This window comes from Caloenas nicobarica, chromosome 2 (assembly GCF_036013445.1).
Source record: "Caloenas nicobarica isolate bCalNic1 chromosome 2, bCalNic1.hap1, whole genome shotgun sequence".
Lineage (NCBI taxonomy): Eukaryota > Metazoa > Chordata > Aves > Columbiformes > Columbidae > Caloenas > Caloenas nicobarica.
The window spans coordinates 1,157,881-1,182,653 of NC_088246.1; the positions used below are offsets into that span (position 1 = coordinate 1,157,881).

The 24,773-nt window shown below is 51.4% G+C and overlaps 1 protein-coding gene across 1 annotated transcript in view; it reads left to right on the forward strand.

Annotated features, from left to right (window-relative positions):
- Positions 1-18,514, forward strand: part of SMARCC1 (SWI/SNF related, matrix associated, actin dependent regulator of chromatin subfamily c member 1) — an 81,709-nt gene extending 63,195 nt beyond the window's left edge. Inside the window, exons 25-28 of the mRNA XM_065628147.1 lie at positions 176-310; positions 3,658-3,916; positions 15,020-15,190; positions 16,790-18,514. Of these exons, the coding sequence (XP_065484219.1) occupies positions 176-310; positions 3,658-3,916; positions 15,020-15,190; positions 16,790-16,875 (651 nt within the window). The 3' untranslated portion in view covers positions 16,876-18,514. The remainder of the gene's footprint in view (positions 1-175; positions 311-3,657; positions 3,917-15,019; positions 15,191-16,789) is intronic.
- The last annotated feature ends 6,259 nt before the right edge of the window (positions 18,515-24,773 follow it).

A 24,773-nucleotide genomic window follows, 5' to 3' on the forward strand; every position in this document is an offset into this window, starting at 1 on the left:
CTTTTGAGACCTTCTGGTTCTGAGCATATGGCCGATACTCTGATGCCCCGTTTTCCATCCGGAGGTGGAACAGGATGGCTGAAGTTAGACGTAGGCCTAGTTGGCATATTTATGCCCGTAAAGCACTTTATTTTGTGAATTGCGTGTAAAGCAAAACCCTGTGTTTCATCCTCAGCACCTGGCAGCAGTGGAAGAAAGAAAGATCAAGTCCCTGGTTGCCCTTTTGGTGGAAACGCAGATGAAGAAGCTGGAGATCAAACTTCGCCATTTTGAGGAGCTGGAAACCATTATGGACAGAGAGAAAGAGGCAGTAAGTAGGGGGGCACTAAGCTGAAATTCTGCATTAAAAACCAAAGATGTGTGCATGCCGACAGCTGGAAAACTAACAACTTCAGGTATCCTCGCCTTTCTGCAGGTCTTTTTGCCTCAGCTAGAATTCATAGTTACTCCCTGGAGTAGTGTTTGAGCTCTCTCCTCTACCCAGGTCTTAGCGTAAGCAGCAAACTGGTAGTATCCTGGATTTGCTTCCTAATCCTTACTATTGGCATCTAAGCATGAATGTGGAATTGGTCCTGAGCCTTTATGTGAGCTGATATGTGAATGATATCTGAGGTACGAGTGGCTTTTCTGTGTAAAGAGAGTGAAATGGATGGAAACCTTAATTCCGTAAGGGAGAGGAAACCTGCTCTGTCTGCCGTTCCTTCCTGGAGATTTGGGTTTAAACACGTAGTTCAGGTTTTTTGTGGTTTACATTCTCAGTAGCTCTTGGGAAAGTCCTCAGAGTGGATTGTATTTCTATTGTGACGCTGTTAGCAACACCTTACTAGAGACTTTTGTATCCCTCAAATGAGGGTATAACATGGAAGAGGTGCTCTCGCTGCCTGTCGGTGCCTGGATTACACATCACTTACTGAGGATTAATTCGCATATAGTGCTACAGGTTTTCACAGAAGCGGTTTCTCTCCAGCTACTGTAAAGATGACCCAAAATTTAATTTTTATCAGAGGGTGGTCATTTTTTTAATTTTTATGTTGCATAGCTTTCTCATTTTTGTCAATACGCAGTTAATCTAGATGTGTTTAAGATACCAAATCGTAGTTTTAGGGTTTTTCATAGTCGCCCTTCCATGTGAGTTTAATGGAATTAAATCCTCGGTTTGGCATTAATCACGTTGATAGAGTTTGACAAACTGTGGTCTTTTGTTGTAGCAGAACGTCAGTAAGAATTTCTAGATTGCTTGGCATCCTCAACCATTTCAGTGTGTGCTTTGCCTCTGACACTGATTGGCAGCTCAAGAAATGGACCTAACTATTTCGAAAAGGTTCTCCATAGATTTCTTTCTTTGGGGGATATATTCTATTAGTGACAGCGGGTTTTTTTCCATTTTTAAAACGTGCATACAGATTTTTTCCCCTTGACTTTCGGGTAGTTAAATTCAGTCTTTTCACCTGTCACCATGGATATTTAGTGGAATAATTAAAGCAAAAAAATTCCGTAGTGCCATTGCACGCTATGCATATGTCCTTATTTTCAGCACTGGCTTTTTCTCATAGTGAAGGTGATTGTAAGCGTTAAAAGAAATCTGTGCTGCAGACTGGAGGGTGTTAGATTTTGGGAAAAAACACCTTTACTTCAGTGTTTAAGCTTAAATAATTTCAGTGCTGCCAACTGTGTGTCTAACCAGGGATCCTGTTGGTGGCAGGAGCCTTGTTGACGCAGAATTTATAATAGCACGTGAATGTTTCTTTACCCATTTCTGTTTGGGGAGGAATTACTTGCTGAAGATTAAATTGTAGGACGAGGATGATTATGGTATGAGTACACATTAAGAGCTGGTAATAGCCCCTTCTAATTGTGAATCACTTTGCAACAGTGCAGAAACGTCCTGTTGTAAATTTGGAGATTGTCGAGAGTGGTGTATTTGTGATTACATACCAAAAAACGGGGCTGGGTCGGCGGCTCAGGTTGTGCAGGGAGGTCGTGTGGCAGCCGGACGTGTGATCTTCGTCAAGGTGCCCTCGCCTGACATCACCACAGGTATAACGGAGTTTTGGGAGGCGAAAGGCAAATGCGAGTTACTAATAGACTCTCGGAGAGAAAAATATGTTACTACCAGTTGTCTTGATGCTAATCTGGGGTCGCGCCCATAAACCTGCTCCTAAAATGGTTACAGCAAATGCAAGAACCTGGGGCAGAACCAAGTGGTTTGGGCTCTGCAGCAGTTTTAAGAGCAACTTGTGTTATAACTTGCGTTTATTTGCCTTTTTCCGCTGCCTTTTCTCCTCCGGAGGGGAGGGGATGTGTAGAAGGGAAGTTCTCACTGGTTTTCCAAGGTACGAGGTGTGTTTTCAGACACCGGATGCTTGTGAAGACTTTGTTTTAAACTGTAGCAGGAGTAGGTTACCATAAAGAGAGCGGAGCAGGAATACAGAAGAGTATAAAAAGAACATGAAAAGTCTGGTGTAGCCGTGCTTCTTGCCTAAGCCTTTATTTTGGGTCACTTGCAGTAATTCTTGCCCGAACTGCCTGTCGCCTCCCGAATGTGTTGCCACACATGCACAATTACGCCATTGGTGTACGTGTCTCTTCGTTTTATCACGTTCTTCCCGCTAACATATCAGATTGGTCAAGGAAAAAGGAGCCACGGCAGCATGAATAATCCCATTGTGGTCCCTGCACGCAGCAAACCGGCCCCCAGCGAGGAGGATGTTTTATTCATCAGGCTCTGTCTGGTTCTGGGGGTGAATGGCTGCGGTATTTTGTTTTCATCCGCGCTTCGGCAGCAGCAAACTGCTCACACAAAGTCTTGCTGGAGCTGGGGGGTTTTGGAGAACCCCTGCAAGGTGGAAGTCTCCCTGGCAACCTCCTTTTCAGATAAATTATGGAGTTTCTCTTAAAACGCTCATTAAATATTTGTAAACCAGTCATGCAAATCCATACGTCGAATTGCTTAAGAGTAATAGACATAGAAATGCGTTATGATCTGTTAAATAAGTCAAACGTCGTACGCTTCCTTAACCATGACATGATCAGGCATATAAATGCCCGACAGCAAGAAATATTTTCTGTAGCTTGGCTTTTCATGTTGGGCTCGCTCACTCTCTACATGCCTTCATAATTTAAAAAAGCACCTATTCTATGTTAAATGGTATAAATTACTTGAGGGTGGTTGTTTTTTTTAATAATACACTTCTTAATAGTGCAAATCATTGCTGTCTGGATATCATGATGTCCAGGTCTTAGACTTAAAAATAAAGGTACGGAGCAGGATCTCGTGTGTAATCACTGAGCCCCTGCTATTACGCACACATTCTGCTTCGATTTTTCCCTAGAAAATCCCTTTAGTTTCCTGTTCCCCTCATTCCAACGTGCAGAAGATTGACAGAAAAACATGAAGTTTCTTCTAGGATTGCGTTAAGGCTGGATGTTCTGCACAGTAATTACTGAGTAGCGTGTTAGCTGTATTACTGAGAGATTCTTTAGGACAAGACAAGGTGAGTTCATCTGTTCCAGCTGGAAAATGGTCTGGACCCGTTACCAAAACCTGCTGCAAATCAGACAGATGTGTGGCAATAGGATAGGTGTTTGATTTGCAGAAACACGTTTTAAATGTGTAGTTCTTTAATATTTTCTTTACTTTGCCTATTTTTGACGTAGCTGGAGCAGCAGAGGCAGCAGTTGCTGACGGAACGCCAGAATTTCCACATGGAGCAGCTGAAATACGCCGAATTAAGGGCTCGGCAGCAAATGGAGCAGCAGCACAGCCAGAACCCCCAGCAGCCCCACCAGCACTCGGGGGGGCCCGGGCTGAACCCCCTGGGGACAGCGGCACATCCAGGGTTGCTGCCCCACCAGCAGCCGCCCCCGTACCCCATGATGCACCATCAGATGCCGCCGCCTCACCCGCCGCAGCCAGGTAAGAGCCGGAGGGACAAAATCCCTTCGCGTTCATCGTGACGCCGAAACCAGAGGGAGAGATGCTGCCAGGTAAAGCGGCACGAGGCGCGATGGACCGTCTGGGACACGTGGCGGTTTATAACGGTGCTGCTTATAAACCAGAAACACGATTTGCTGGAAGGATGAGCTCTGCTCGTACTGCAGCTTCGTTTTATCGCTTTTGCCCCTGTGCCAGATGCGCAGGTGGAGTTTAAGGAGGAGGTTTCCTAGCAGTGTGTATGCATACCCAAAAAGGGGGGAATAAAAGAGCCAGATTCTTCTCAGTAGCACCCAGTGACGGGGCGGGGGCAAATGAAAACACGTGAAATTCCATCTAGACACAGGAAAATTTCTGTTTCCCTGTGAGGGTCATCAAACCCTGGAGCAGATTGCCCAGCGAAGTCTCCAACCTCGGAGATAGTCACGCCAAGCTCTAAAGTAAAACATGGAGCTGCCACTACGTATAATTTCCAAATTTTTTTTAGCTTGTTTGTATTTCCTTAGGCTTTTTTTAAATGCCCAGTGATTTCTGCTCCTTCAAAAACAATCATTCCCTCAAATTCTCCAGTTCATGACCCCCCTAACTGTATAAGAACACTTAGGGGAAAGGAGCAGAAGATTCTAGCACCCCCCGTGCCCCACACAGGGCTTTGCTTTCTGGCCTCTGCCCTTCGGTTGGGTTTGACACCCCATGAGCATCACAGAACCGCCTTGGGCAGAAGGGTCACCTAAAAGTCCCCGTCCAACCTCCTGCTCGGGGATTCTTGAGCTTTGGGTATGTCCAAGGGCGGAGATATTCCTGGTACCCAAGGATGGAGAAACGAGGTGGTGATGCGACCGCCTCAGGAGGGGCAATGTCCACCGGGCATGAAAAAATATTACTGCCATTGATTCAAAACAACTATTTGTGCTTAATGGCAAAACTGACAGCCCTGCTGTTAAATAACTGAGTTGCTAACGGTATTTGCAGTCTTACTTTGAAACCGTTTGACTGTTAAAAGGGATTGGAACTACCAAATACTGTATTTTTGCTGCGAAGATGCTTACGGGAATGAAGGCTTTTCTATGCTTGCTAAATGTTGTTGAAATGATAGTTTAAAATAGAATAGCACCTGTTGGCGCGTAGTGGATTGTCTGATTAGACTGCAGCAAAGGAGGAAAACTTCTGTCAGTCGTCATCTGTGGGACCAAAAACCTGATCAGTTATTAGCCAAAAATATTTCAGAAGGTCTTGTATAGGCTGTTGCTGAAGAAGGTGAAAAGTTTGAGGTGTTGTAATCAAAAATAGGATGTGGCAACAAGAAAGGCTGCAGGAGGTTGAGTTTTCGTCTTGGGAAAAGGCCTGTGTTGAGTGTGTGGTTTGGAAAAGAGCAGAAACACACAGTGAACCAACAGGGTTTACAGGTGAGCGTGAAACTGCGAAGCATTAATCCAGCTGCGTGAAATCTGGATTCAGTCAACACGCACGGTAACGCTGGTTGGAGAGGAAGGTGAGAGTTGGACATCTCAGGACCTGGGTGCTTAAGCCAATTATGGCTTTAAGGGAGGAGTCAGGGTGTTCCTGGCTTCGGTGTGCTCTTGTGGACCAAAAATGCTGGTGCGGTTTTGGGAACTGTTTTGGTTTTTGCAGAAATTGAGTTGTGAGAGTGATAAAATATGGTCTGTTATTTAGATTCAAATAATGCTGCAGCTCGATTTGTCTGTTGTGCGCGGTATTGACGGCTCGGGTGGATGCGCTTAGCAGCGGGATGAAGAAACGTTCTGTGAAATGGAAAAATGGCAAATTGAAAATGGATTAAAGGAGGGAATCATTGCATATCATTAGACTAGCTCTTACTTACAAGCTGCTATTGAGACTGAAAACGTAACAAGATTAAATGCATTGTCGTATTCACTAGGGGACTAATAGAACTTCATTTCTAATATATTCACATCCTTGCTTCACATAATACCTTATTACTTCACCCCCACCGTAATCAGCCAGGCCCTGTGTCCCGGGTGATCCCTCGCGGTGTGTATTGCGGGGAGCGTGGCGCTGTGTTAATTAGTCAGGACATCTCTTTTTCAGATTCAATTAAAATTAGTCAATAGATTGACTTTTCCACCACTGCCACCCCTCCCGTTAGGGGGCGATGGGCTGACGGATGACGCTCAGCGCTTCTGGTTCCCGCAGCGGTGAAGCGCCTGGTGCTGCCACATCCCACACGGATCCGGGACTGAAATCCTGTGTCTACCCAGCCCAGCACTTTACTGGTTTGATATTTTTGTGAAGGTGAGAATTTGGAGGCCCTTTGAGAGTTTACAGACAAACCTCCTTGCTTCTCCTACCACGTCGCAACTTGTCTTGCCTAGAAAGCAAAATAGTCTCTTTTCCTCCGGCTTTGCAGTGGAAGGTTGTTAGAAAGGCTGGTCGGCTTCACGGTGGAGTTTTGTATAACTTGAGGGCGAGGAAAGAAAACGGAAAAGTTCTGTTTCCTTGAATTCCACACTTAAACTCGGAGCCAGCCCTGGGGTGTGTGGATACAGCAACCGAGGGATCCTTCAGTCTCCAGAGACAGCGACTCACAAATCGACCTGATTCTCTGTTTCTGCCCAGAGTTTGACTCCCCGTGACAGATCCGTACACGTCACAGGGGAACCTCTGCTGGAAATTCCTCCGTCTCCAGGAATCTCACTGACGTGCTGAAGCAGTTGTGCTTTCTGTGCGCACACACCGTGTTATATACATTAAACAATAATCCCGTATCACATCATGTTGAATCTGCGATAAATCCTACAGAAATTCTGTTGCATCCTACGTATTTTCCTTATGTTCACATTTTTAGGGCAATTGGGGTGTATTTCTTGGACTTGTAAGTCTTGGAGCTTTAATAGACCAATATTTTTATGACAGACCTTTACATACATAGAACAGCAGCAATTTTTGCTGCTCAGTTACTAATTTAGGAACCTTTTAAACAAACTGGTGCACTTCACTTTACTGTCCACGCATCTGTGTCATAAGGTCCTTCGCTGCAAAACTGCACATGAGTCTCTTGGACTCTTGGAGATGCCAAAATTTGGAGGGTGTGGGTAGATGAATTTCACGTGACAGAGGTAATGTAATCGCTGCTAGAAGGGGCTGAGACACTCGTGGAAGAAATCAGAAATCTCTTTTTTTTGCTGCTCTAAGTCCTGTAGATGAAGCTCGGGATTCAGACATGCTTTCATAAGGAATATTTTCCTTACCAGAGCCCTCGGCTTCTCTCCAATAACAACCTGCGGCCCCCGAGGTGGCCAAATTTCAAGCAACCTCAGCGATGAACACCACGGCATCGTTCTGCATTCAGGTATAAAGAGGTTTTTGGGCACGGAGAAGTCGCTGCCTGCTGGGCCGTCTGACAGCGCTGCGGGAAGAACTGACCCGCTCGCTTTGCCGCGGAGAAAAATCCCCAACCCCTGAGCGGTAACTGAGAAGCACCAGTGGGAAACCTTCCAAAGCACAGCCCCGGGGAGGCCGGGGTGGAAATACCTTTGCAATTTCCTCTTCAGCTGCGTGGTTTTAACTCCAGACTTTACCTTGGTTCTCACTGATGTTTTCAAACAGGTTTCTGACCTTAATAGTGACTAAAAGTGTAACTGTTGGTTCAGTAGACCGTGAAGAAAATGCTAAGTCAGATGTCTTTAAAGTGATTGATGGAAGCTGAAGAGATGGTAGGAAACGGCGTGATGAAAGGATCTGAAAGGGCATTTGTAAATGGAAGAAAAAAATGCAAAATCCTGCTTACGGCTTTTCTGGATTCAGAAGCTGTTAGGCCAGATCTCTTAACTAGAAGTTAATGGTAAAGCTCTTTCTAGAAGAACGTTCTTTGGATTAGATGTCAGCGTGGACACATCTGGCAAACATCTGCAGCGAGGATCAGGATGGACACATCTGGCGAACATCTCACCTCGATGCCCAGAATTACATTGCTGTTTTCAGGCACTGATTTCAGACAAGTCCCATTACTAGTTCCTTCCCCACCTCTTTTACAACTTCATTTTGACTGAGCTTGTTTTGTTCTCTCCCTTCCCCTGGAATGAAGACTTTTAAGACAGAAAAAGAAAATCGGCTTCCAATTTCGCTGTGAAAAGCTGTACCTTGTCATCATAATGGGAAATAAAACTCCCAATTTCATCCTGTGTTACCAGCCTTGCTGCTGGTTGTGTCATTTGAAGCACATTATTGATTTCTCTGTGCACGGTTCTGGTTATTTGGGAAATGATGAGAAGTGCCTGGTACCAGTGATACTTGTGGTGTGTAATATGAGAAACTTCTTGAAGCTCTTAGAGGAAGAGAGAGAGATATGTATTAATCGCTGTCATTAATTAAGTCTTCCCTTCAGGGGGGATTTTCGGCTAGTTGATAATTTCTGACCCAAAGCAGAATTGGAGTAAGGAGGTACAGATACACTTTCCACTACAGCTGGATGAGCAACTTTAATAACCTTTTTCCCTCAATATATTTTGCATAATTTTCTGACGATGGTTGAAATATTAAAAAAAAAAAAGCTTCGTAAGTCATTTTGGGCTGGTGGATTTTCAAGTAAGTTTGTGCATTTCATTATTTAAAAGTTGTGGTTTTAAATTGAGCTACTGGATGCTGTTTACTTTCCTGTTCCACTGGTTGCGATTCTGGAGGTTTTTTGGTACAGACGAGGATTTTGAGTTTGCTTCCTTTTGGTGAATATTTTCTGAGAGCTGTCAGGGCTTTCTTTTCACCCACGGCTCGTGGAGCTCGCTGGCAGGAGACGCGCAGGGAGCAGCCGGATGGAAGCAAAGCAGATTCACAGAGGTGCTGAATGGGTTTGCAGCGCTCGCCCGCGGTGCTGTCGTACCGGGTAGTTGTGGGTTTGCAACGTGTTACGGTGGCTGGTGATACGGACAAATCAAAGCCACGGTGGCTGTGCTCTGAATGAAAACCTGAGCCGTTATGGGGCGAGAATAGGAAATAAGAGTCAACCACAGGAGAGGGGATGAGGTTGTAGTGACTTGCACTTGACTGTTGTCTGAACATCTGCAGAGCTTCTCCAGTCAGCACGAGCAGCTCCTGACTCCTCGCAAGAACCTGTTATTGAAGCTACGTGAATATTTGAAGGTTACAGAAGGGTTGTCCTTGCTGGCGTGACACGCAAAGCGGCTTCTCGACAAAGTGTTTCCCATCGTACGTGGTTTAGTGTAGAAAAATCAAGGTGAGTGCTCAGCCGGGAGGTGTCGTGGATGTCGGTGCCCCTCGATGTGCTCCAGCGCCGGGCGAATCGCAACGGCAACGCGATAACGCAAGCGAAGCGGAAATTCTGCCTCTCCCCCGAGACGTGACGCTCGATGAGTTGTTGCGGTTAATTATTCACAGTTCCGGGCGGCGGGATCGTCCGCTGCGGTGCGCGTGTGGAGAGGACGTGCCGAAGGAAAGGACGTGTCTGGGAGGTTGGGTAGAAATACGGATTTCTGGGTTTTCCGCAAAGCGTCCCGGTGGGAAGGAGCGCGTCTGGCAGAGCTGCTGAGCGGTTCTCTGCCGTTCCCCGATCAAAAATGGGAAACCACTGACACAGTCGTAGGAGGGGGAGATTCCAGCAATGCACGTGCCCCACGGGGATGGGAGGAAGGTTGGAGCGCACCCTGTTCTTCCTCTCTCCGAAATCCCGGCCGCCAAACGAGGGACTCCCTGCACGTAGCGCTGGCCGCGGTTGCGGATTTTCCTCTCGGAATTGTAAACAGGGAGAGGGTGCACGGGAGGATTTGAATCGGCTCCAGGCTTCATGCATCGTGCCCCGTCGGCCGCTGCAGCGAAACGAAAATACTAAAACTGTTTACCGCTCCAGTGCCCCTCGAGTGGCTGATTTAATAGAGGTAGAGGCTTATTTAATAAAGATAGAGGCTTATTTAATAAAGATAAATACCTTGGAGATCCTTTAAAAATTGTTCCTCATCCATTTCAGCGTAACGTGAATCCACACTTGGCAGCTTGCTAATGGCAGGATGCTTCAGAGCACGCATTAGAAAATGCTACGATCTCCAACGTGTAAAGGATTTTTTTTTTTAGTCTGCTAAATCTCATTTTATTGAACCTTTTGACTTTATCTCTTCCTGCGTCTGCTGTTTTTAAGCTCTCCCCTTATGTAGGTCACGCTTCCGCATTTTATGCTTGAGCCACTGTCTTGAAGCAATATCTCTTGAAAAATGAACAAAACGTATGCTCTCTGGAGAAACAGGACTTCATTTTTTTGCCATGGTGGTAGTAACAGTTTCTCCTTGCTTAACCTCAGTTTGGGTATTGCTTGATCACTGCTCAGCTGCAGCACTTTGGAGTCCTGGGGTGCAGTAGGATTGTTCCTCTGCCAGTACCTTAAGCTACTTCTGAGATGAAATTTATACATATCATGTCACGAAGGCCAAAAAAAACCGGACAACTAACCCTGTACTCAAACACTGAGGAGCTTCTCAGCTTCTGGGTGTCTTCAGAAAAGCTGCGGTCCCATTTATTTTTAAATCTCCAAGATTAAAGGAGGAAAAATGCTGCACAGATTCCTTGGGCCAGGTTGGAGGGCGCTTCCCAAGGAGCATCGCTACCAGATTTGATGACGTGCTTTGAATTTACAAAGAAACGACATTTTATCGTTTAATTTCTGTTTAATGGTTGATATTTAATATAAAACATAATCCGAGGTTGGAGAAGTCGAGGCCCCTGTCAAGCGGCAGCTCCCAGGCCAGAGGTGTCTCGCTTCCCAGTGTTCCTGGCCTTCTGAAACACAGCTGTGCTCCACGTTTTACATTTTTATTCCTCAATCAACCTTAGTTTTGCCAGTGAATAACATCCCTAGTAGCTGTGAATATCTTCTCTTTTTGCTACCAAGTTCTCTAGGTCTTTGGGCCATGTTTTGTCTCCAGTTTCTCGTTTTGGCTTTGATCCGACTGCAGATTCTTTGTGAATTCTCTAAGAAACGGGGTCGACGCAGATCGAGCCTGGGCGGTCGCCCTCTGCGGGTGTTTCAATGCTCGGTGCTCAGGGGCTGTTTGGAGCAGCCACCGATACCCCCACCCTCCGCACGTTTGTGTTGGTGTGACAGAAAACTGTGAAAACGGGCTTTTAAACACACAGCCTGAGAATGTCAACGGCCACCTTTTAATTCTGCATTCAAGGACATAAAGGCTGCCCGGTCGCTTTTCCTGCACTGCTTCTGATCTTAGATGTGCAGTGAGCCATCATCCCGCCCCCTGCGCAGACTCTGTCCCACACACCCTGATGAGAACATCAGTTGGACACCTTGCTCTTTACGCTGAGTCCGCTTCTCTATTAAATACCATTTTCTGAGTGCCCTAGAAAACTTCAAACTGACCGGAGATAGGCAGCCTCTCCATGCGGTAAGGCAGAAGCTCAAATTCTCCTTTCCCTGTGAACCAAAACCAACCCGCAGTGTTCTTCTGTTCTGGGCTCTAAGGAATAGATTATATTTGCAAAAGCAGCTGCTGAAGATACAGGCTGTTCTTGGAGGACGTCTTACACAGGTAAATGGAGCAGGAGAATATCTATTTTTCCTGGAAAGTAACTACTTTGATGTTTGGTCTCTTCTCCCAAGGAACAAGCACCGGGACGAGAGGAAACGGCCTCGGGTTGCGCCAGGGGAGGTTGAGGTTGGATCTGGGAACAATTTCTTCCCCAAAGGGCTGTGGGGCATTGGAACAGGCTGCCCAGGGCAGTGCTGGAGTCACCATCCCTGGAGGGGTTGGACAGACGGACATGAGGTTCTCAGGACATGGGGCAGTGCCAGGGCTGGGTTATGGTTGGACTCCATGAGCTTGAGGGGCTTTTCCAACCAAAATGATTAAGTTGTCAGGACATTTTGTTAAGTGAAGAGGCTTGTTGGGTATTGGTTACTGAAGCGCTTGGATCAGCCCCCTCTTCTGTGTCGACTGAGATTGCTGGTGATACAGGGGTTTTCATGTATTTTTTTTTTTTTTAGTATTTCACCCAGAACTTCCAGCCACTGCAATTCAAGCTGCTGTGAGTGTAGCGCCACAGGTCGTCACCAAGCGTGGGGCATGGCAGAAGCTCCCACATCTATCTCCTGTAAAATCAGGTGGAATCCCAACATCTGGAGCTTGACCCGCTGCCCTTGTGCCCTCCGGAGTGGATGGGGCTGAGGCCGCGTGTGCCCAGGCTGGTCTGCACGTGGGCAGCGCTGCAGGACACCCCGCAGCTGCTCCTGTCTCCCCTCCCTGCTGCGCTCCTGTTAGAATCACAGAATCGCTGTTCAAGAACAGACTGGACAACGTCCTCAGACACATGGTGTGAATTTGGGGCTTGTCCTGTGCAGGGGCGGGAGTTGGACTCGATGATCCGGGTGGATCCCTTGCAGCTCAGGATGTTCTATGATCCTGTTATCTGTCGATGCGCTGGAGGGCAGGGCTGTTGTGCCGGAGGCTGGAGGAACGGGCTGACGGAAGCTTTGTGGAATTCAACCAGTTCTGGGTCCAGTTCTGGGCTCCCCAGTTTAAGAAGGACGAGGAATTACTGGAGAGAGTCCAGGGAGGGACACAAAGATGCTGAGGGGCCTGGAGCATCTTTGTGATGAGGAGACACTGAGAGAGCTGGGGCTGTTCAGCTGGAGAAGAGCAGCTGAGAGGGATCTGATCAATGGGCTCAATATCTCAGGGTGGGTGTCCGAGGACGGACCAGACTCTGTTCAGTGGTGCCCAACGCCAGGGTGAGGGGCAGCGGGCACAGACTGAAACACAGGAGGGTCCATCTGAACACGAGGAGAAACTTCTTTGCTGGGAGGTGCCAGAGCCTGGAGCAGGCTGCCCAGAGCGGGTGTGGAGTCTCCTTCTCTGAGACATTCAAACCCCCTGGACCGACCTGTGTGATCTGCTCTGGGGACCCTGCGCGAGCAGGGGGGCTGGGGGATCTGCAGGGGTCCTGCACCCCAGCCATCGGTGATTGTGTGACCTGCCTCTACCCTACAGCACCTATGAGGAGGTCATCAAGAACACAGACTGTTCAGAGATGTGCGAGAGAGAAACTGGCACGTGAGAGGCTTTTCCTGGCGATGAGGAGGTCAGGCACTGAGGCGGGTGCTGTGCTCTCCGTTCCTGGTGCTTTTAGAGATCAGTCAGGTCTTGACAAAGCCTTGAGCAACCTGGTCCAACCTCAGAGCTGACCCAGCTTTGAGAGGAGGCTGGACCAGAGACCCTCTGAGGTCCCTTCCCACCCGGGTTACTCCGTGATGGAGGTAACACCTTGCTGCAGAGGAGGGGAATACACGGGCCATACTGAGAAACTGCGCTCAGCTTGCCTACAAATGGGAAACCAGACACTGCACATCATGTTGTGTGTGGGACTCGGTCACTGTGAGTCACCCACAAAGGCGTGTCACGTAATTTTAGGAAATGTCCTGTACATAGTTGTTAATAATGGGACTGGAAGAGAGGATGAGAAGCTCAGATGTACACAGCTTTTCTGGTTGGCCGCCACTGCTGCTCTTTAATTTGTCGTGATGGAAATGCCACGGTCGCCGATGGGCGATGGAGTGTGTCCAGGGATACATGTACAGAATTATTTTCCTTTGTAGATGTTTGAGAAATCCAATAGTTTCTGTAGAGCTTCCTACCCGCAGCTTGCAGGCGTTGCTGCTCCCGCGACCCACGCTGGCACCGGGAACTCTGCCTTGCGTGACCCGGAGCTCCAGCGTTACGTTTGCATGATCCAATGCGTCAGGATCCCTGTGCATTTCAGGTGGTTGAGCGTCTCTGCCGCAGATCTCCAGGAGCGGTGGGCTGTGCTGCGTCGGGTTCTTGTGCGCTGGGACTGCCAGTAGCTCCAGTTTCAGAAGCAAATACTCCTTCACACTGTCATCTGCCTTTTTGCAAGAACAGCCTGTCTTTCCCAAAGAGCAGGTTATTGGTCCAAAGCACCATGGAAATCCAGGCAGAAACCAGCAACCAAGGGCTAGAGAAGCTGCCAAGATACCCAAGATGAGCATCTTCTGGAAGATTCTGTGATCAATACAACATTACTCAAAGCTCTTGTTCCAAAGCTCAACTTAAGCACGAGTTAACAGTTTTTGTGCCAAGTATTGACTTGGTCTCAAGCTCCCACTTTCTTCATTTTAACCACTGGTGTGGCTGTGGCGCTTTTCTTGTATCTTCAGAGCTTTTTTTTGTTGTTTGAGGGCTCTGTCGTCGCACTTTATTTCACATAATTGCCTGGGCTTTGGGCTGGAATGAGCTCTTCCGAAGGAACCCTTTACAATCCGTGCCTAACAGCTGCTTTGCTCACTAAAACACTGTACGTTTGTGTAAGTGTGTGAAAGTAAACGTAATTGGATTATGCAAAATAATCTCCCCAAATGAGATTTTTAAAGCATCAATCAACGAGTTGTAGGTGTCCGAAGCTGGGCAATTCTAATGGTTCCTTTATGCAGCTGAAACGTGAAGGTCTCTTAGAGAGCTGGTATGTGAGGAAGATGTATCGGAACCCTCCTCGCACCAGAATGGGCCTTTTTATGGTGGGAATCTCTGAATTTTTCAGTGCATGCTTTCTCTGAATTTGTAACTGTACGATTTCAGTTATCCCGTTAAATTAATCCAGCAGGCTTTGTGGTTGCTCTTTTTCATCAAGTGCTACGACTTTGGTACGTTATTATTCTAGCACAGTTTGTTTCCCGTGCCTCCATTTAGATTGTACCAAATGTCATTTTAGCAGAGATTCACTCCAAATGTGGGGTTTGGCTTCGAGTCCAACCTTCCACTTGCCTCTTGTTCTGGTGTTTTTGAGACCCAAGTTCTTCCTGACGGGAACGTGTTGTCTTGGAGGGGATGAAAAGGCTTTTTACGGTGGGAGTCTCTGTATTGTGAGTTTTCTGAATCTTACGATTCTTCCTGATGGGAACGTGCTGCCTTGGAGGGGATGAAAAGGTGTTTGGTGCTGGGAGCGTGTCCGGGGTTGACTCTCGTGCACAGACTTTTCTCACCGCTCGGAGAACTGCTGGACTCTGTTTCTCCGATGTTTTTCTTTTCCAATCGCTTCCATATCTCTCCTGAGCCTCCCCATCGTGTCTCCTTGCAGGTCAGATGCCAGGGCCGGGCTCGATGATGCCGGGACAGCCCATGCCGGGCCGGATGATGCCGAACGTCCCGACCAACATCCATCCCGCCGGAGCCCCCCCGCCCGGCATGTCCCCCATGGCAGGAAACCTCATCGGACCTCGCGTTCCTCTGGCAGCTCCCAACGGCATGTGTAAGTGCATCTCCAGCTCAAAACACGTCAAATGTACCTGGGGTGGCTTTTCTGGCGCTTGTGGCATCGCTGGAAAAGTCGTTGTCGTCGAAACCTCTTGATCCGCTGCAGGAATGACGGGATGTGCGCACGTTGGCAGCCGGAGGTGTGCTTGAAGCTTTAAGTGCTTCTCTCCCCTCTGGGCATCCCAACGTACTCCATTGTCCTTTATTTTATTTATAACATCCCTTATTTTATTTATAAAGACACTAAGGCTCTGTGGTCATCATCAAAAACCTCTCTTTAGGCTGGAAGAATGCACAGTAGAGGTTCAGGAATTAACTATCGCTAAATCCTCCAGTAGTGGAGGTCAGAATATAATTCAGTTCAACAGTACCTTACAGAAAACGTGAAATTAAAGAGGAAGTTCTAATTAGGAAGAAGCAAAAGGTTTGGTGGGTATGTTCCTTGCATAGTACAAATACCCGCACCTCGGAAAATGAAGTCGATTTATTGCGGCCAAATAAAAAGCAGCTGAAGTCAGTAGCCACTTTGTGGGCGTTACTTGGATGAATGTGAGAATGTGGTCGGAAACCAAAAGAAAATCCAGAAAGCACAAGAAAAGGTGGCCTGGCTGGTGCAGGGCGCTCTGCCACCAACTGCTCACTCAATGTCTCTGGATGATTTGCAGCCTGGGACAAGCTGCTGCTCCGCTCAGCGCAGCACTGGGCTCCCCAAAAACGCGATTTGGCAGAACTGCCGCCGGACGGGCAGGAGCTGCCATTGCTTGTAGTACCTCTCCCAAAAAATAATTGGGAAAAACCATCTTGTTTTGGCTTCAGCTGCAGGGAGCTGTGAGGAGCACAAACTCACCGGTGTTCACCAGCACAAGTGTGAAATCCCCCATCCTGACGCTATTTTAGTTTTGCTCCGTATCCTTCTGGTGCTCGCGCTTTCCTTCATTTTCCTTCCCTTTTTCTGAGCCTCCGCCGCTGGGAATATCTCATGTCAGGTTGGATTCCTGCTCGCTCTCCTCCCTGATCTTAATTTCTTTTTTTTTCCTCCCCTACTAAACAAGTCAGTCATGTTCCATTAACATCTCCTCTCTGCGCATGAAAGCTGCCCTTTTGTATCCTTCATTTCTTCCCTCCTACTTGCTGCATCTGTGGATTCCTCTACTTTAACCTACATACGCTGTTCAAAGCTTAAGTGCAAGCTCTGTTTATATCAAGCGTATTGTTCTGTCTATTTTAAATAGAAAGGAGCCGTAATCTAAAGGCTCGAGCACCGAGCTGGGAGATGAGAAATGCTAATTCCACCTCAGAAAGTTGCTCGCTGTGAACTTTGCCAGCTACTGAGCTGCAGCATTGTTGTACTTTCTGTAAAAAAAAAAAAAAAAAAAATTATTTTTCTTTTCCTCTTTTGGAGTCCACGCGGTGGCTGAAAAGCACAATAAGACGTGCGGTGGAGCTTCACGTGGAGCTGGGGAGATTTAAAAGATGGAGCAGCCGTTTCCAAGGCCGGTTCTTGCTGCTTTCCCGTGGAACGGCCGCGTCGCCCGTGGCGTAGCGACATTGGGCCCCTCCTGGTGTCCCGCTCACTGTGTTTTTCTGTTTGCAGATCCCCCTCCCGCGCAGCCGCCCCCGGCAGCAGAAGGGCTGACCCCCCCTCCGGCCGCGGCCCCCCCGGCCTCCGCCGCCCCCTGAGCCGCCGAGGAAGAAGGAGCTTCTCCAGCAGCGCAGTGGTGACCAAAAACCAATTCCTCAGTGACCTCCTGGTTTATTTTCCCCTCCGGCGAGCACAAGCACACACGCACGCAGCGTCTCCCCCCGTCTCGCGTCGCGCTCGGCGTTCCCTGGGGAAGGTGTCACGTCCCGGGTGCCGCTTGTGCCTCCACGTTGCTGGTGGAAAATCCTTGACGCTTTGCTCTGCTTCTCTTTCTGAGCACGCTCATCTCTGGTTTCCTTCATCTTGGTGTTTTGTGCTTTGGGTTCTACTGAAAAGCATAAAAAAAAAAAAACCACCAAGTTTTTAAGGTGGAGCTGTAGGATGTCGCACATGCCCGCTCCACGTATAATTTAACATTTTGGGGTCTCTGGGTAGAGCAAAGCGTCAAGATCAGACGCCGAACTGGTGTTTTGAGCAGAGAAGGAAAATAAGGGCGTTGGTGCAGCGGGAATGCCGGCCGTGTTCGTCACACACCCCCGATCGTTAGGGACGGCAGCCGGGGCCCGGGGCTGCCTCGCTAGCTTAGTAAAGAAAATATCGATCCCATGCGAATGAAGCCAGGAGCAAATCAATTGGAATAAACCACTCAATGGTAGGAGTTTTCTTGCTCCAGTTTTTACGTTTCTTTTGCCTTCGAAGGTGGTAGTCGAACCTTCTCTCTGAGTAGTTTGGTACAGTAGCCAACTGAGGAATAAAACCATGATTTTTAGTCCTGTTTTTGGAGCATATACTTTTTACTATTTTAAAATGAACAAAATAAAAAAAAAAAAAAAAGTAGATAGCGAAGAAGTGCTAGTGATGGGGTTGGGTGGGGATGGTTGGGGTGCGAATGCCAGAACTACCTCCTGTGGGCAGGCGAGGTGGGCAGGGACGGGGACGGGGACGGGGACAGGGACAGCTTTGAGTGCGGCCACCAGCGCTAAACTGCTTGTTTGCTCATCCTGAGGGGTTGCAGAACAGGTTAGGGGGCGGCTTTCAGCGACCGAGGGCGAGGTGGTGGTGTAAGGCTTGGCCAGAGAGACGTCTCCCAAATAACCTGGAACTCCCAGAGCCACTTGTACCGTAAAACAACCAACCAAACTTTGCTTTGAAGAGCACTCAGGTGATCGACTCATCGATGTTGCGGGTTCAATTTCCCGGTCCCGAGGGTGTTGGAGCGCGGAGGAGCCACGTCTGGGCTGCAGCCTCGTTCCTCCCCGCGCGCACAAATGATTTTTCCACGGGCGAGCTCCCGGCATCCCCGGTGCCTCACGGAAGATGCTCCCGACCTGCCCGCCTCCCGCCCAGGAACTTCATCCCCAGCGGTACCTTCCCCTCCAGGGTCTTTGGGGTGAGCATGGGATTTTCTGGTTCAGACCGTAGTCCAGTTTAGAATAACCTCAGGTTGTTTTTAGTGTGATCAGCTTCAAATATAAAGGATCCAGATGGAGACTATTTTTTACTGTACTAGTGATGATCCTACAGAGTACCTGAATTCTTGACACTGTTGTGTTTCTGTATAAATAATACGCGTGCTGACTTTTTCATCTGATCCTATGTATAGGGCCGGTTTTATTCCTGCAACGCAGCCACCCGATTTTGTGAAATAAAGAAAAACACACATGGTTTTTGTACAAAGCTCGTGCCGCTTTGTCTGGAGTCTCCTTTCCCTCCCTGCGCGCCGTGGATGAGCTGAGAACTGTTCATGTCATACGGGTCTATTTTTGGGGCTGCATCTCAATAATTACAAAGCCCAAGCTCGTTACCCGGCAAGGTGGGAAACACCAAAGTAACTCAGGTAAGCGAAGGCTTGGTCGTCTGCCGCTTCGGAAAATGATATTTCAGATTTTAAAAAGCTTAATGAACGTGGACAAAGTAAAACAGCGGTCCAGGCCTGACAGCGTTATTTCGGTTTGACTCGCGCTGTGTCTCTGCGCTGACTCGGCCCGTGGCTCGGGCTCAATCACGCACTTGAAAGAAGAGCCCAGAAGCGGCAGATTTTCATTTTTTGATGGAGGGGGCCTGGGCGCACTGAGCTGGCGGGTCCTGCCGTTCCTCTGTTCCCACCCCAGCTCCACTGGTAATCGTTTCATTGCGGTGCCTGTCAGGCCTTTTGTCCTCTCCTGCGGGGCTCCGGAGCCTGCCAGGGTAGTTTTACCTTTCGATTAAACTGAAACCGGGAATTTAATCTGAATTATATTCTAAATACTCCTCCTACTTCACCAAGTGATGATTTTTCAGAGGAAAAAGCCCTTCTAATGGCATTTCTTCCCGAACGTCCCAGCCGGGTAGTGTCCCCAGCCCCTAATTCCCTGAAGCTGCAGAAGGAAAAGCCCGGGGCTGGAAACGTCATTTTCCCTTCTCTCATCTCGAAGACCTTTTCCCTAAGGAATGCAAAGAATACGGTCAATATCACAGTGTTAGTTCTGGAACGGTTTTTTCGGTTGGTGGCCCTTGGAAGCTCTGCGCTCACCGGAGGCGGCTGAGGCTGGGCTTTGTGTTTGTGACTAAAGCCAGGTTGAGCGGAGGTTTAGGCGTGGTTTGGGAGCAGGGTTTTGGTGGGGGGGTGTTCAGATCCCGCCTGGGGCTGCTGGGATGTGGGGTCAGAGGCTGCAAATTCCCCTTCCCAGCTTTATAACCTGAACACAATAAGCTCGAGGGCAGGTTTAAGACGAAGCTCTTCAAACTGGCTCAGTGTCCAGCCTGAAACTGCAGTAGGGCCGTTCGAGGTGCCTTTGGGGAAAGTGGAGCTCAGCCTGCTGGGTGCTGAGCCCTTAATTGTCCAAAATATTTGCTGTCCCTCCCGCTAGTGCTGCTGGGAGGGGTTTGCACCTTCACAACCCGACGTTGCCGGGGACGGGAGCTCTGAGAGCGGGTCTGTTCTCAGCGCCGTCGCCTCGTTGGCAGGACCCAGGATATAGAAAAATATCCCAAACTCCCCACGGCGGACGCGTCCTGCCTGGCCATACCAGCTCCACCCTGTGGTTCCTAAAAACCTGCTGGTTTAATTTTTTTTCTTTTTTTTTTTTTTTTTTCTGGCCGATGGGGACACCTGTAGACTTTGAGGTTGTTATTTTGATCCCTGTGCCTCCCTCGTGGAAAAACTTCAAAATGACGTGTTTGGCGAGGCCAAGGGCCGCTCTGCGGGAGCAGCGTCGCTCTTCGTGCTGCCGCCCCCCCGCCAACGTCCCTTTCACGGGGACCGGCTGCGGCGCTGCGGCCCCGGCTGCGGCACGGCGTGTGGAACCTGCAACGGGAAACCCGCGGGTGGTGGCTTGGGGGTTTTTTTCCCCCCCAAATCTATTTTCTGTCAAGTTGAAGTGTGATTAAAAACGGCGCGGTGTCCAGAAAAATGATGCGAGGCTGGAACGGCTCTGCTGGGAGGACAGGCTGAGGGAGTTGGGGGGTTCAGCTGGAGGAGAGAAGCCCCGGGGAGACCTTAGTGCAGCCTTTCCAGACTTAAAAGGGGCCGAGAAGAAAGATGGGGACAGAGTTTTGAGCAGGGCCTGTTGTGATAGGACAAGGGGTGATGGTTTAAACTAAAGGGGGGAGATTCAGGCCGGACATGAGGAAGGAATTGTTGCCCTGAGGGTGGTGAGAGCCTGGCCCAGGTTGGCCAGAGAGGTGGTGGCTGAACCATCCCTGGAGACATCCCAGGCCAGGCTGGACGGGGCTCTGAGCAACCTGAGCTGGTGCAGATGTCCCTGCTCATGGCAGGGGGCACTGGGGGGCTGGGAAGGGCCCTGCGACCCAAACCACACCGTGAATTGATTCTGCGAGATGGAGATGGGCTCTCCCCGCGGGGGATGCTCAGCGCGGAGCCGACTCTGCGGCCGCGGGTCTGGTTCTCTCAGACGCTGTACGTTTGGTTTCCCTCTTCCAGGTGGACCAGAGCCCGAGCCCTGGAGGTCACTGAACGCCCGCGACGTTGGGAGAGGGACAAGGTGTGTTCACCGCTCCCTGCACCGCCGCCTGCAGCTCTTCTGCCCTCCCCAGCTTTTTTCCCTTCGTTTTCAGTTGGGTGAAGTGGTGTCTTCACTCCTTGTCTGTGACCGTGCAACAGCAGCTTTGACTCATCCTGCTTCCCAGCAGCAGCAAAGGCAAAACCTCAACGCTAAAAAGCGTTTCTGAAGTGCACTTAGTGCGCTCTTTGCCAAATCGCGAGGATTTAACCAGTTTCTGAAGCGAGGAAGGCAAGGTGGGGAAGGTGCTATCGCTTGCAGCTGCCTCATCCCAGCCCGTGACACTTTTATTTGTCACTTCGTGCAGACTTTGCGAACGTTCACAAACACAAAGGGTGTTGAGCACAACTGGCGGGTGCTGCGCCGGGTCCGTGGGACGCGATGCTCGCTCCTTGGGACGCGATGCTCGCTCCTCAAGATGCAGCTCCGTTGCAGGCCCGTTTTACTCAGGTTTTTTCTCATTTTTTGCAGCTCAGAGCTGTGGTGTGTGACTATTCAATCTCTCCCACCTTTTCCTTCTGCAGCCGCAGAGGAACGTGGCTCCAAAGCAGGTTGCGGGAGAGCAGGAGCCGGGGGCTCTGCCTCCTCCCCGGCTGCCACTCTGCCTCCACGACACCAGAAGATGGACCAAACACAGCAGGGCCCTGGTTTTGGAATTTATTGACTTGTTTACCCCTCTGGCCAGAGGTCGGGGAGGCTCTGGGGGGCTCCGCACCGTGGAGCAGGCGGAGCTTGCGGGTCTGTGTCCACCCGATGCTGCCGCCATCCTCCTCCTCAACCTCGCTCCTGCTTTGCGGACTTGGAGTTACGGCAATTTTCACCTCAGCTCTGTGTCAGGAGCGGTTCGGTGGGTGAATTTGTTCCCCCCGGAGGTGCTTTGGGGTTTTTGTGGGGGACGGAGGCTGGGGGGAGCGGGGCGGGGTGAGGATGGAGGAGGCTGACGGTCGATTTTCAAGTCTCGCAGCTGGAGCGGGCGGCAGCTCCCTGCGGCTCTCGGTGTCACATCGGGGCTCGTCAGCTGCGAGCCGTGTCCCGCACGGTGCCAGCCCCAATCGAGGGCAGAGCCGTCCCGCTAAAACCCCGCCTGGCTGAGCTGAGCTTCACCCTGGGCTCAGACTTGCTGTCGGGGATGCTTTGAGAAAGGGAAGAGCTCGCGTGTCCGAGGCCTGAGCTGGGCACAAAACACCCACCTCAACCCCATCTGCAATTCAGCGTTTTCTGAAGTTGTGATTTCTTTGCACCTTGTTAATTGAAAAAATTGGAAAATTAGTGGTTTGAGCATCTGTGGTACTCGGCCAAGGAGGGAGGATGCCAGGCAGCCCAGGTGGTGGGGGAAACACGAGCTGGTGGAGAAGTGCTGGCCCTGTCCCCACCGGCGTCCCCCGCGTGGGTCCTCGTCCGTGGGGACATCGTGCGATGAGGCAGGTGCTGCTGTGGGGCTGCTGGGGTGTGGGGCTGAGCCGAGGGCTCCCCACGGTGCAGGGCAGGGCTGGGGGGCAGCAAAGCCCCTCCCGTGGGTTTTCGGGAACCCCAAGGCAGGGCCAGACCCACGAGCGAGCTCCGAGACCAGCGCTGGACCGGGCAGAGAAGGGGCTTGGGGTGAGATCCCTCCCCAGCTCCGTGGGACGGACGGATGGACAGAGCTCACGCGGATTTCCTCCGGAGATGCCCTGAACGAGTCGCCGGCGTGGCTGCATTTCAGTCTTTTAATTAACTTTAAATACCTTGAGTAACTCCCCCAGGAAAATGTGCTCCTGGCAGCAGCAGCCGGTTCTGCCGCTGGACTTCTCCTGCGAGCCTGGCGAGCTGTCACCATCCGTCTGTCTGTCCTGCCACCCCTCGTCCAACCCTCTGCTGCTGCCTCTGACGAAGACAAACCCGAGGTTTGTAGGGAAGGTGGTGACAGCCGCCGCGAGACGGCTCCGACACCTGCCTTGGGCTGCTCCTAAATTTAAGCCCGGTGTCGGAATTTGATGCGTTAAGGCTTTGTCCCCTGCGTGTCCCCCGTGGATCCTGGGGTCCCCCCTCCCTGCGGTGCTCAGCACCCTGGGTGGGTGACGGCTACAGCTGGAGCTTTCGGGGCGTCAATACCCCGAGGGGACCCCGGTTGACCACAGCCCAGGAGGGTGTCCCCTCGGCGGCAGGACCGGGACGGGGACGATGCTCCTGGGCTGCGAGGTGACCTGGGCCAGAGCCACCAACCCCGTCCGAGAGGAGCTGGAGCTCCAGGACAGCCCAAGGGCTGGTGGAGCCTCCAGCAGTGGAGACGTCCCAGGTGTTGCCTTGGGCGACCTGCTCCAGGTGACCCTGCTCGGGCAGGGGGTGGCCCAGGTGACCCCAGGGGTCCCCGCCAGCCCCACGAGTGGGGCCAGGAGCGGCTGTGGGTGCTGGCAGCTCCCCTGGGCTTGACGAGCACCAACACTTCGATCACAAGGACCTTGAGCCATCGCTGCTGTGTCCCAGCGCCCTGTCCCGCGCTGGGGACGGGTGGTGGGTGCAGGGTGGGTGTCACCGCCTGGGCACCATCTCCCTGTCCCCAGGGTCCCTCCTGCTGTCCCTCACCCTCTCGGTGATGGGGGTGCCTTGGAGGGACCCCCAGCCCTGGGCAGCGTGTGGGACCCCGGTGCCCCTTCCCACTCCTTTCCCAGCTGTCCCAGCCGTGTCCCCCCGTCCGTCCCTGCGGCCCCTCAGCCGGTCCCCTTGGAAACGCAGCCAGGGGCGAAAGCGCCGGGAATATTAAGCAGGTGCAGCCCCTTCAATCCCGCTTTGAGCAGGGACAAGCGCGGCTTGTTCCCGGCACGGGGAGCCCGGCCAGGCACGGCTGCTGGGGGGAGAGGGGACCCCCGGCCCCATCGTCCCCCCGGCCCAGCACCCCATGGCTGCCCCCCTGCACGGGATGGGGTGACACGGGATGCACAGGGGATGGGGGCGTTATGGCTGAGCTGCTGTGGGTTGGGGGCACCAAAGCGGGCTCCTTCAGGAGCACCCGCTGTCCGCCACGTCCCTGAGCATCCTTCCCGGTGCGGGATGCAGGAGCAGCCATGGCCGGTCCCTGCGCAGTGTCCCCGTCACCTTGGGCAGCCTCGGCCGGCCAGGGGGGACAGGGGACAGTGAAGGCGCAGCCCCACGGGCCCGGGCTGAGCCCCCCGCTGCAGTTCGGGGTGCCCCCACACGTGTGGTTGTCCCCACAGGTGTGGTTGTCCCCAGTGCAGCCGTGATGTCACCTGCACAGGTGGGGCTCAGAGAGCGATGGGCTGCGTGTCCCCCGGGGGGGTGGTGGCGCCTGCAGGATTTGGGTGCTGCCCCCGGCAGCCCCTGCCCGCACCCCCCCACCAGCACCCCCACACCTGCACCCCAGCCTGTCAGGGCCCAGGTCACGGGTGACAGAGGCCGTGGTGGCACCTGGACCAGTTTGGCGCTGGGAAGTAGCGCTGTGGCCGTGGGGTCCCTGCTCTGGGTCCCCCCGGGGGGGTCTGAGCGGCTGCAGCCCCTGCCTCATGTCACAGCCCCCCCGTAACCCCCCAGCGATGGCTTCACCCCGGGGTTTGGGGCTCTGCCCTCACCCCACTGGCTGCAGGGCTGGGGATCCCCCTGCACTGATTGAGGATGCTGGGGGGGTCCTGGTGCTGATGCAGGGATGTCCCCCCCATGCAAAAGCACCTGGGGGAAGTGCAGGGGGAGCAGTTTGGGGGGAGTCAGTGCTGGGGGGCTGGGGGTGTCCTAGTGCAGGGGTGCTCCCCATGCAGGAGCAGTTTGGGGGGCTCAGCGAGAGGTCCCAGTACTGATGAGGTTGCGGGGCGGGGGGGTGTCCTGATGCTGGTGCAAAGATGCGCCCCCCATGAAGGAGCAGTATTTGGGGAGGTCAACAAGGAATCCTGGTGCAGGAATGCCCCCCCCATCCAGGAACAGTTTGGGGGGGTCAGTGAGAGGTCCTG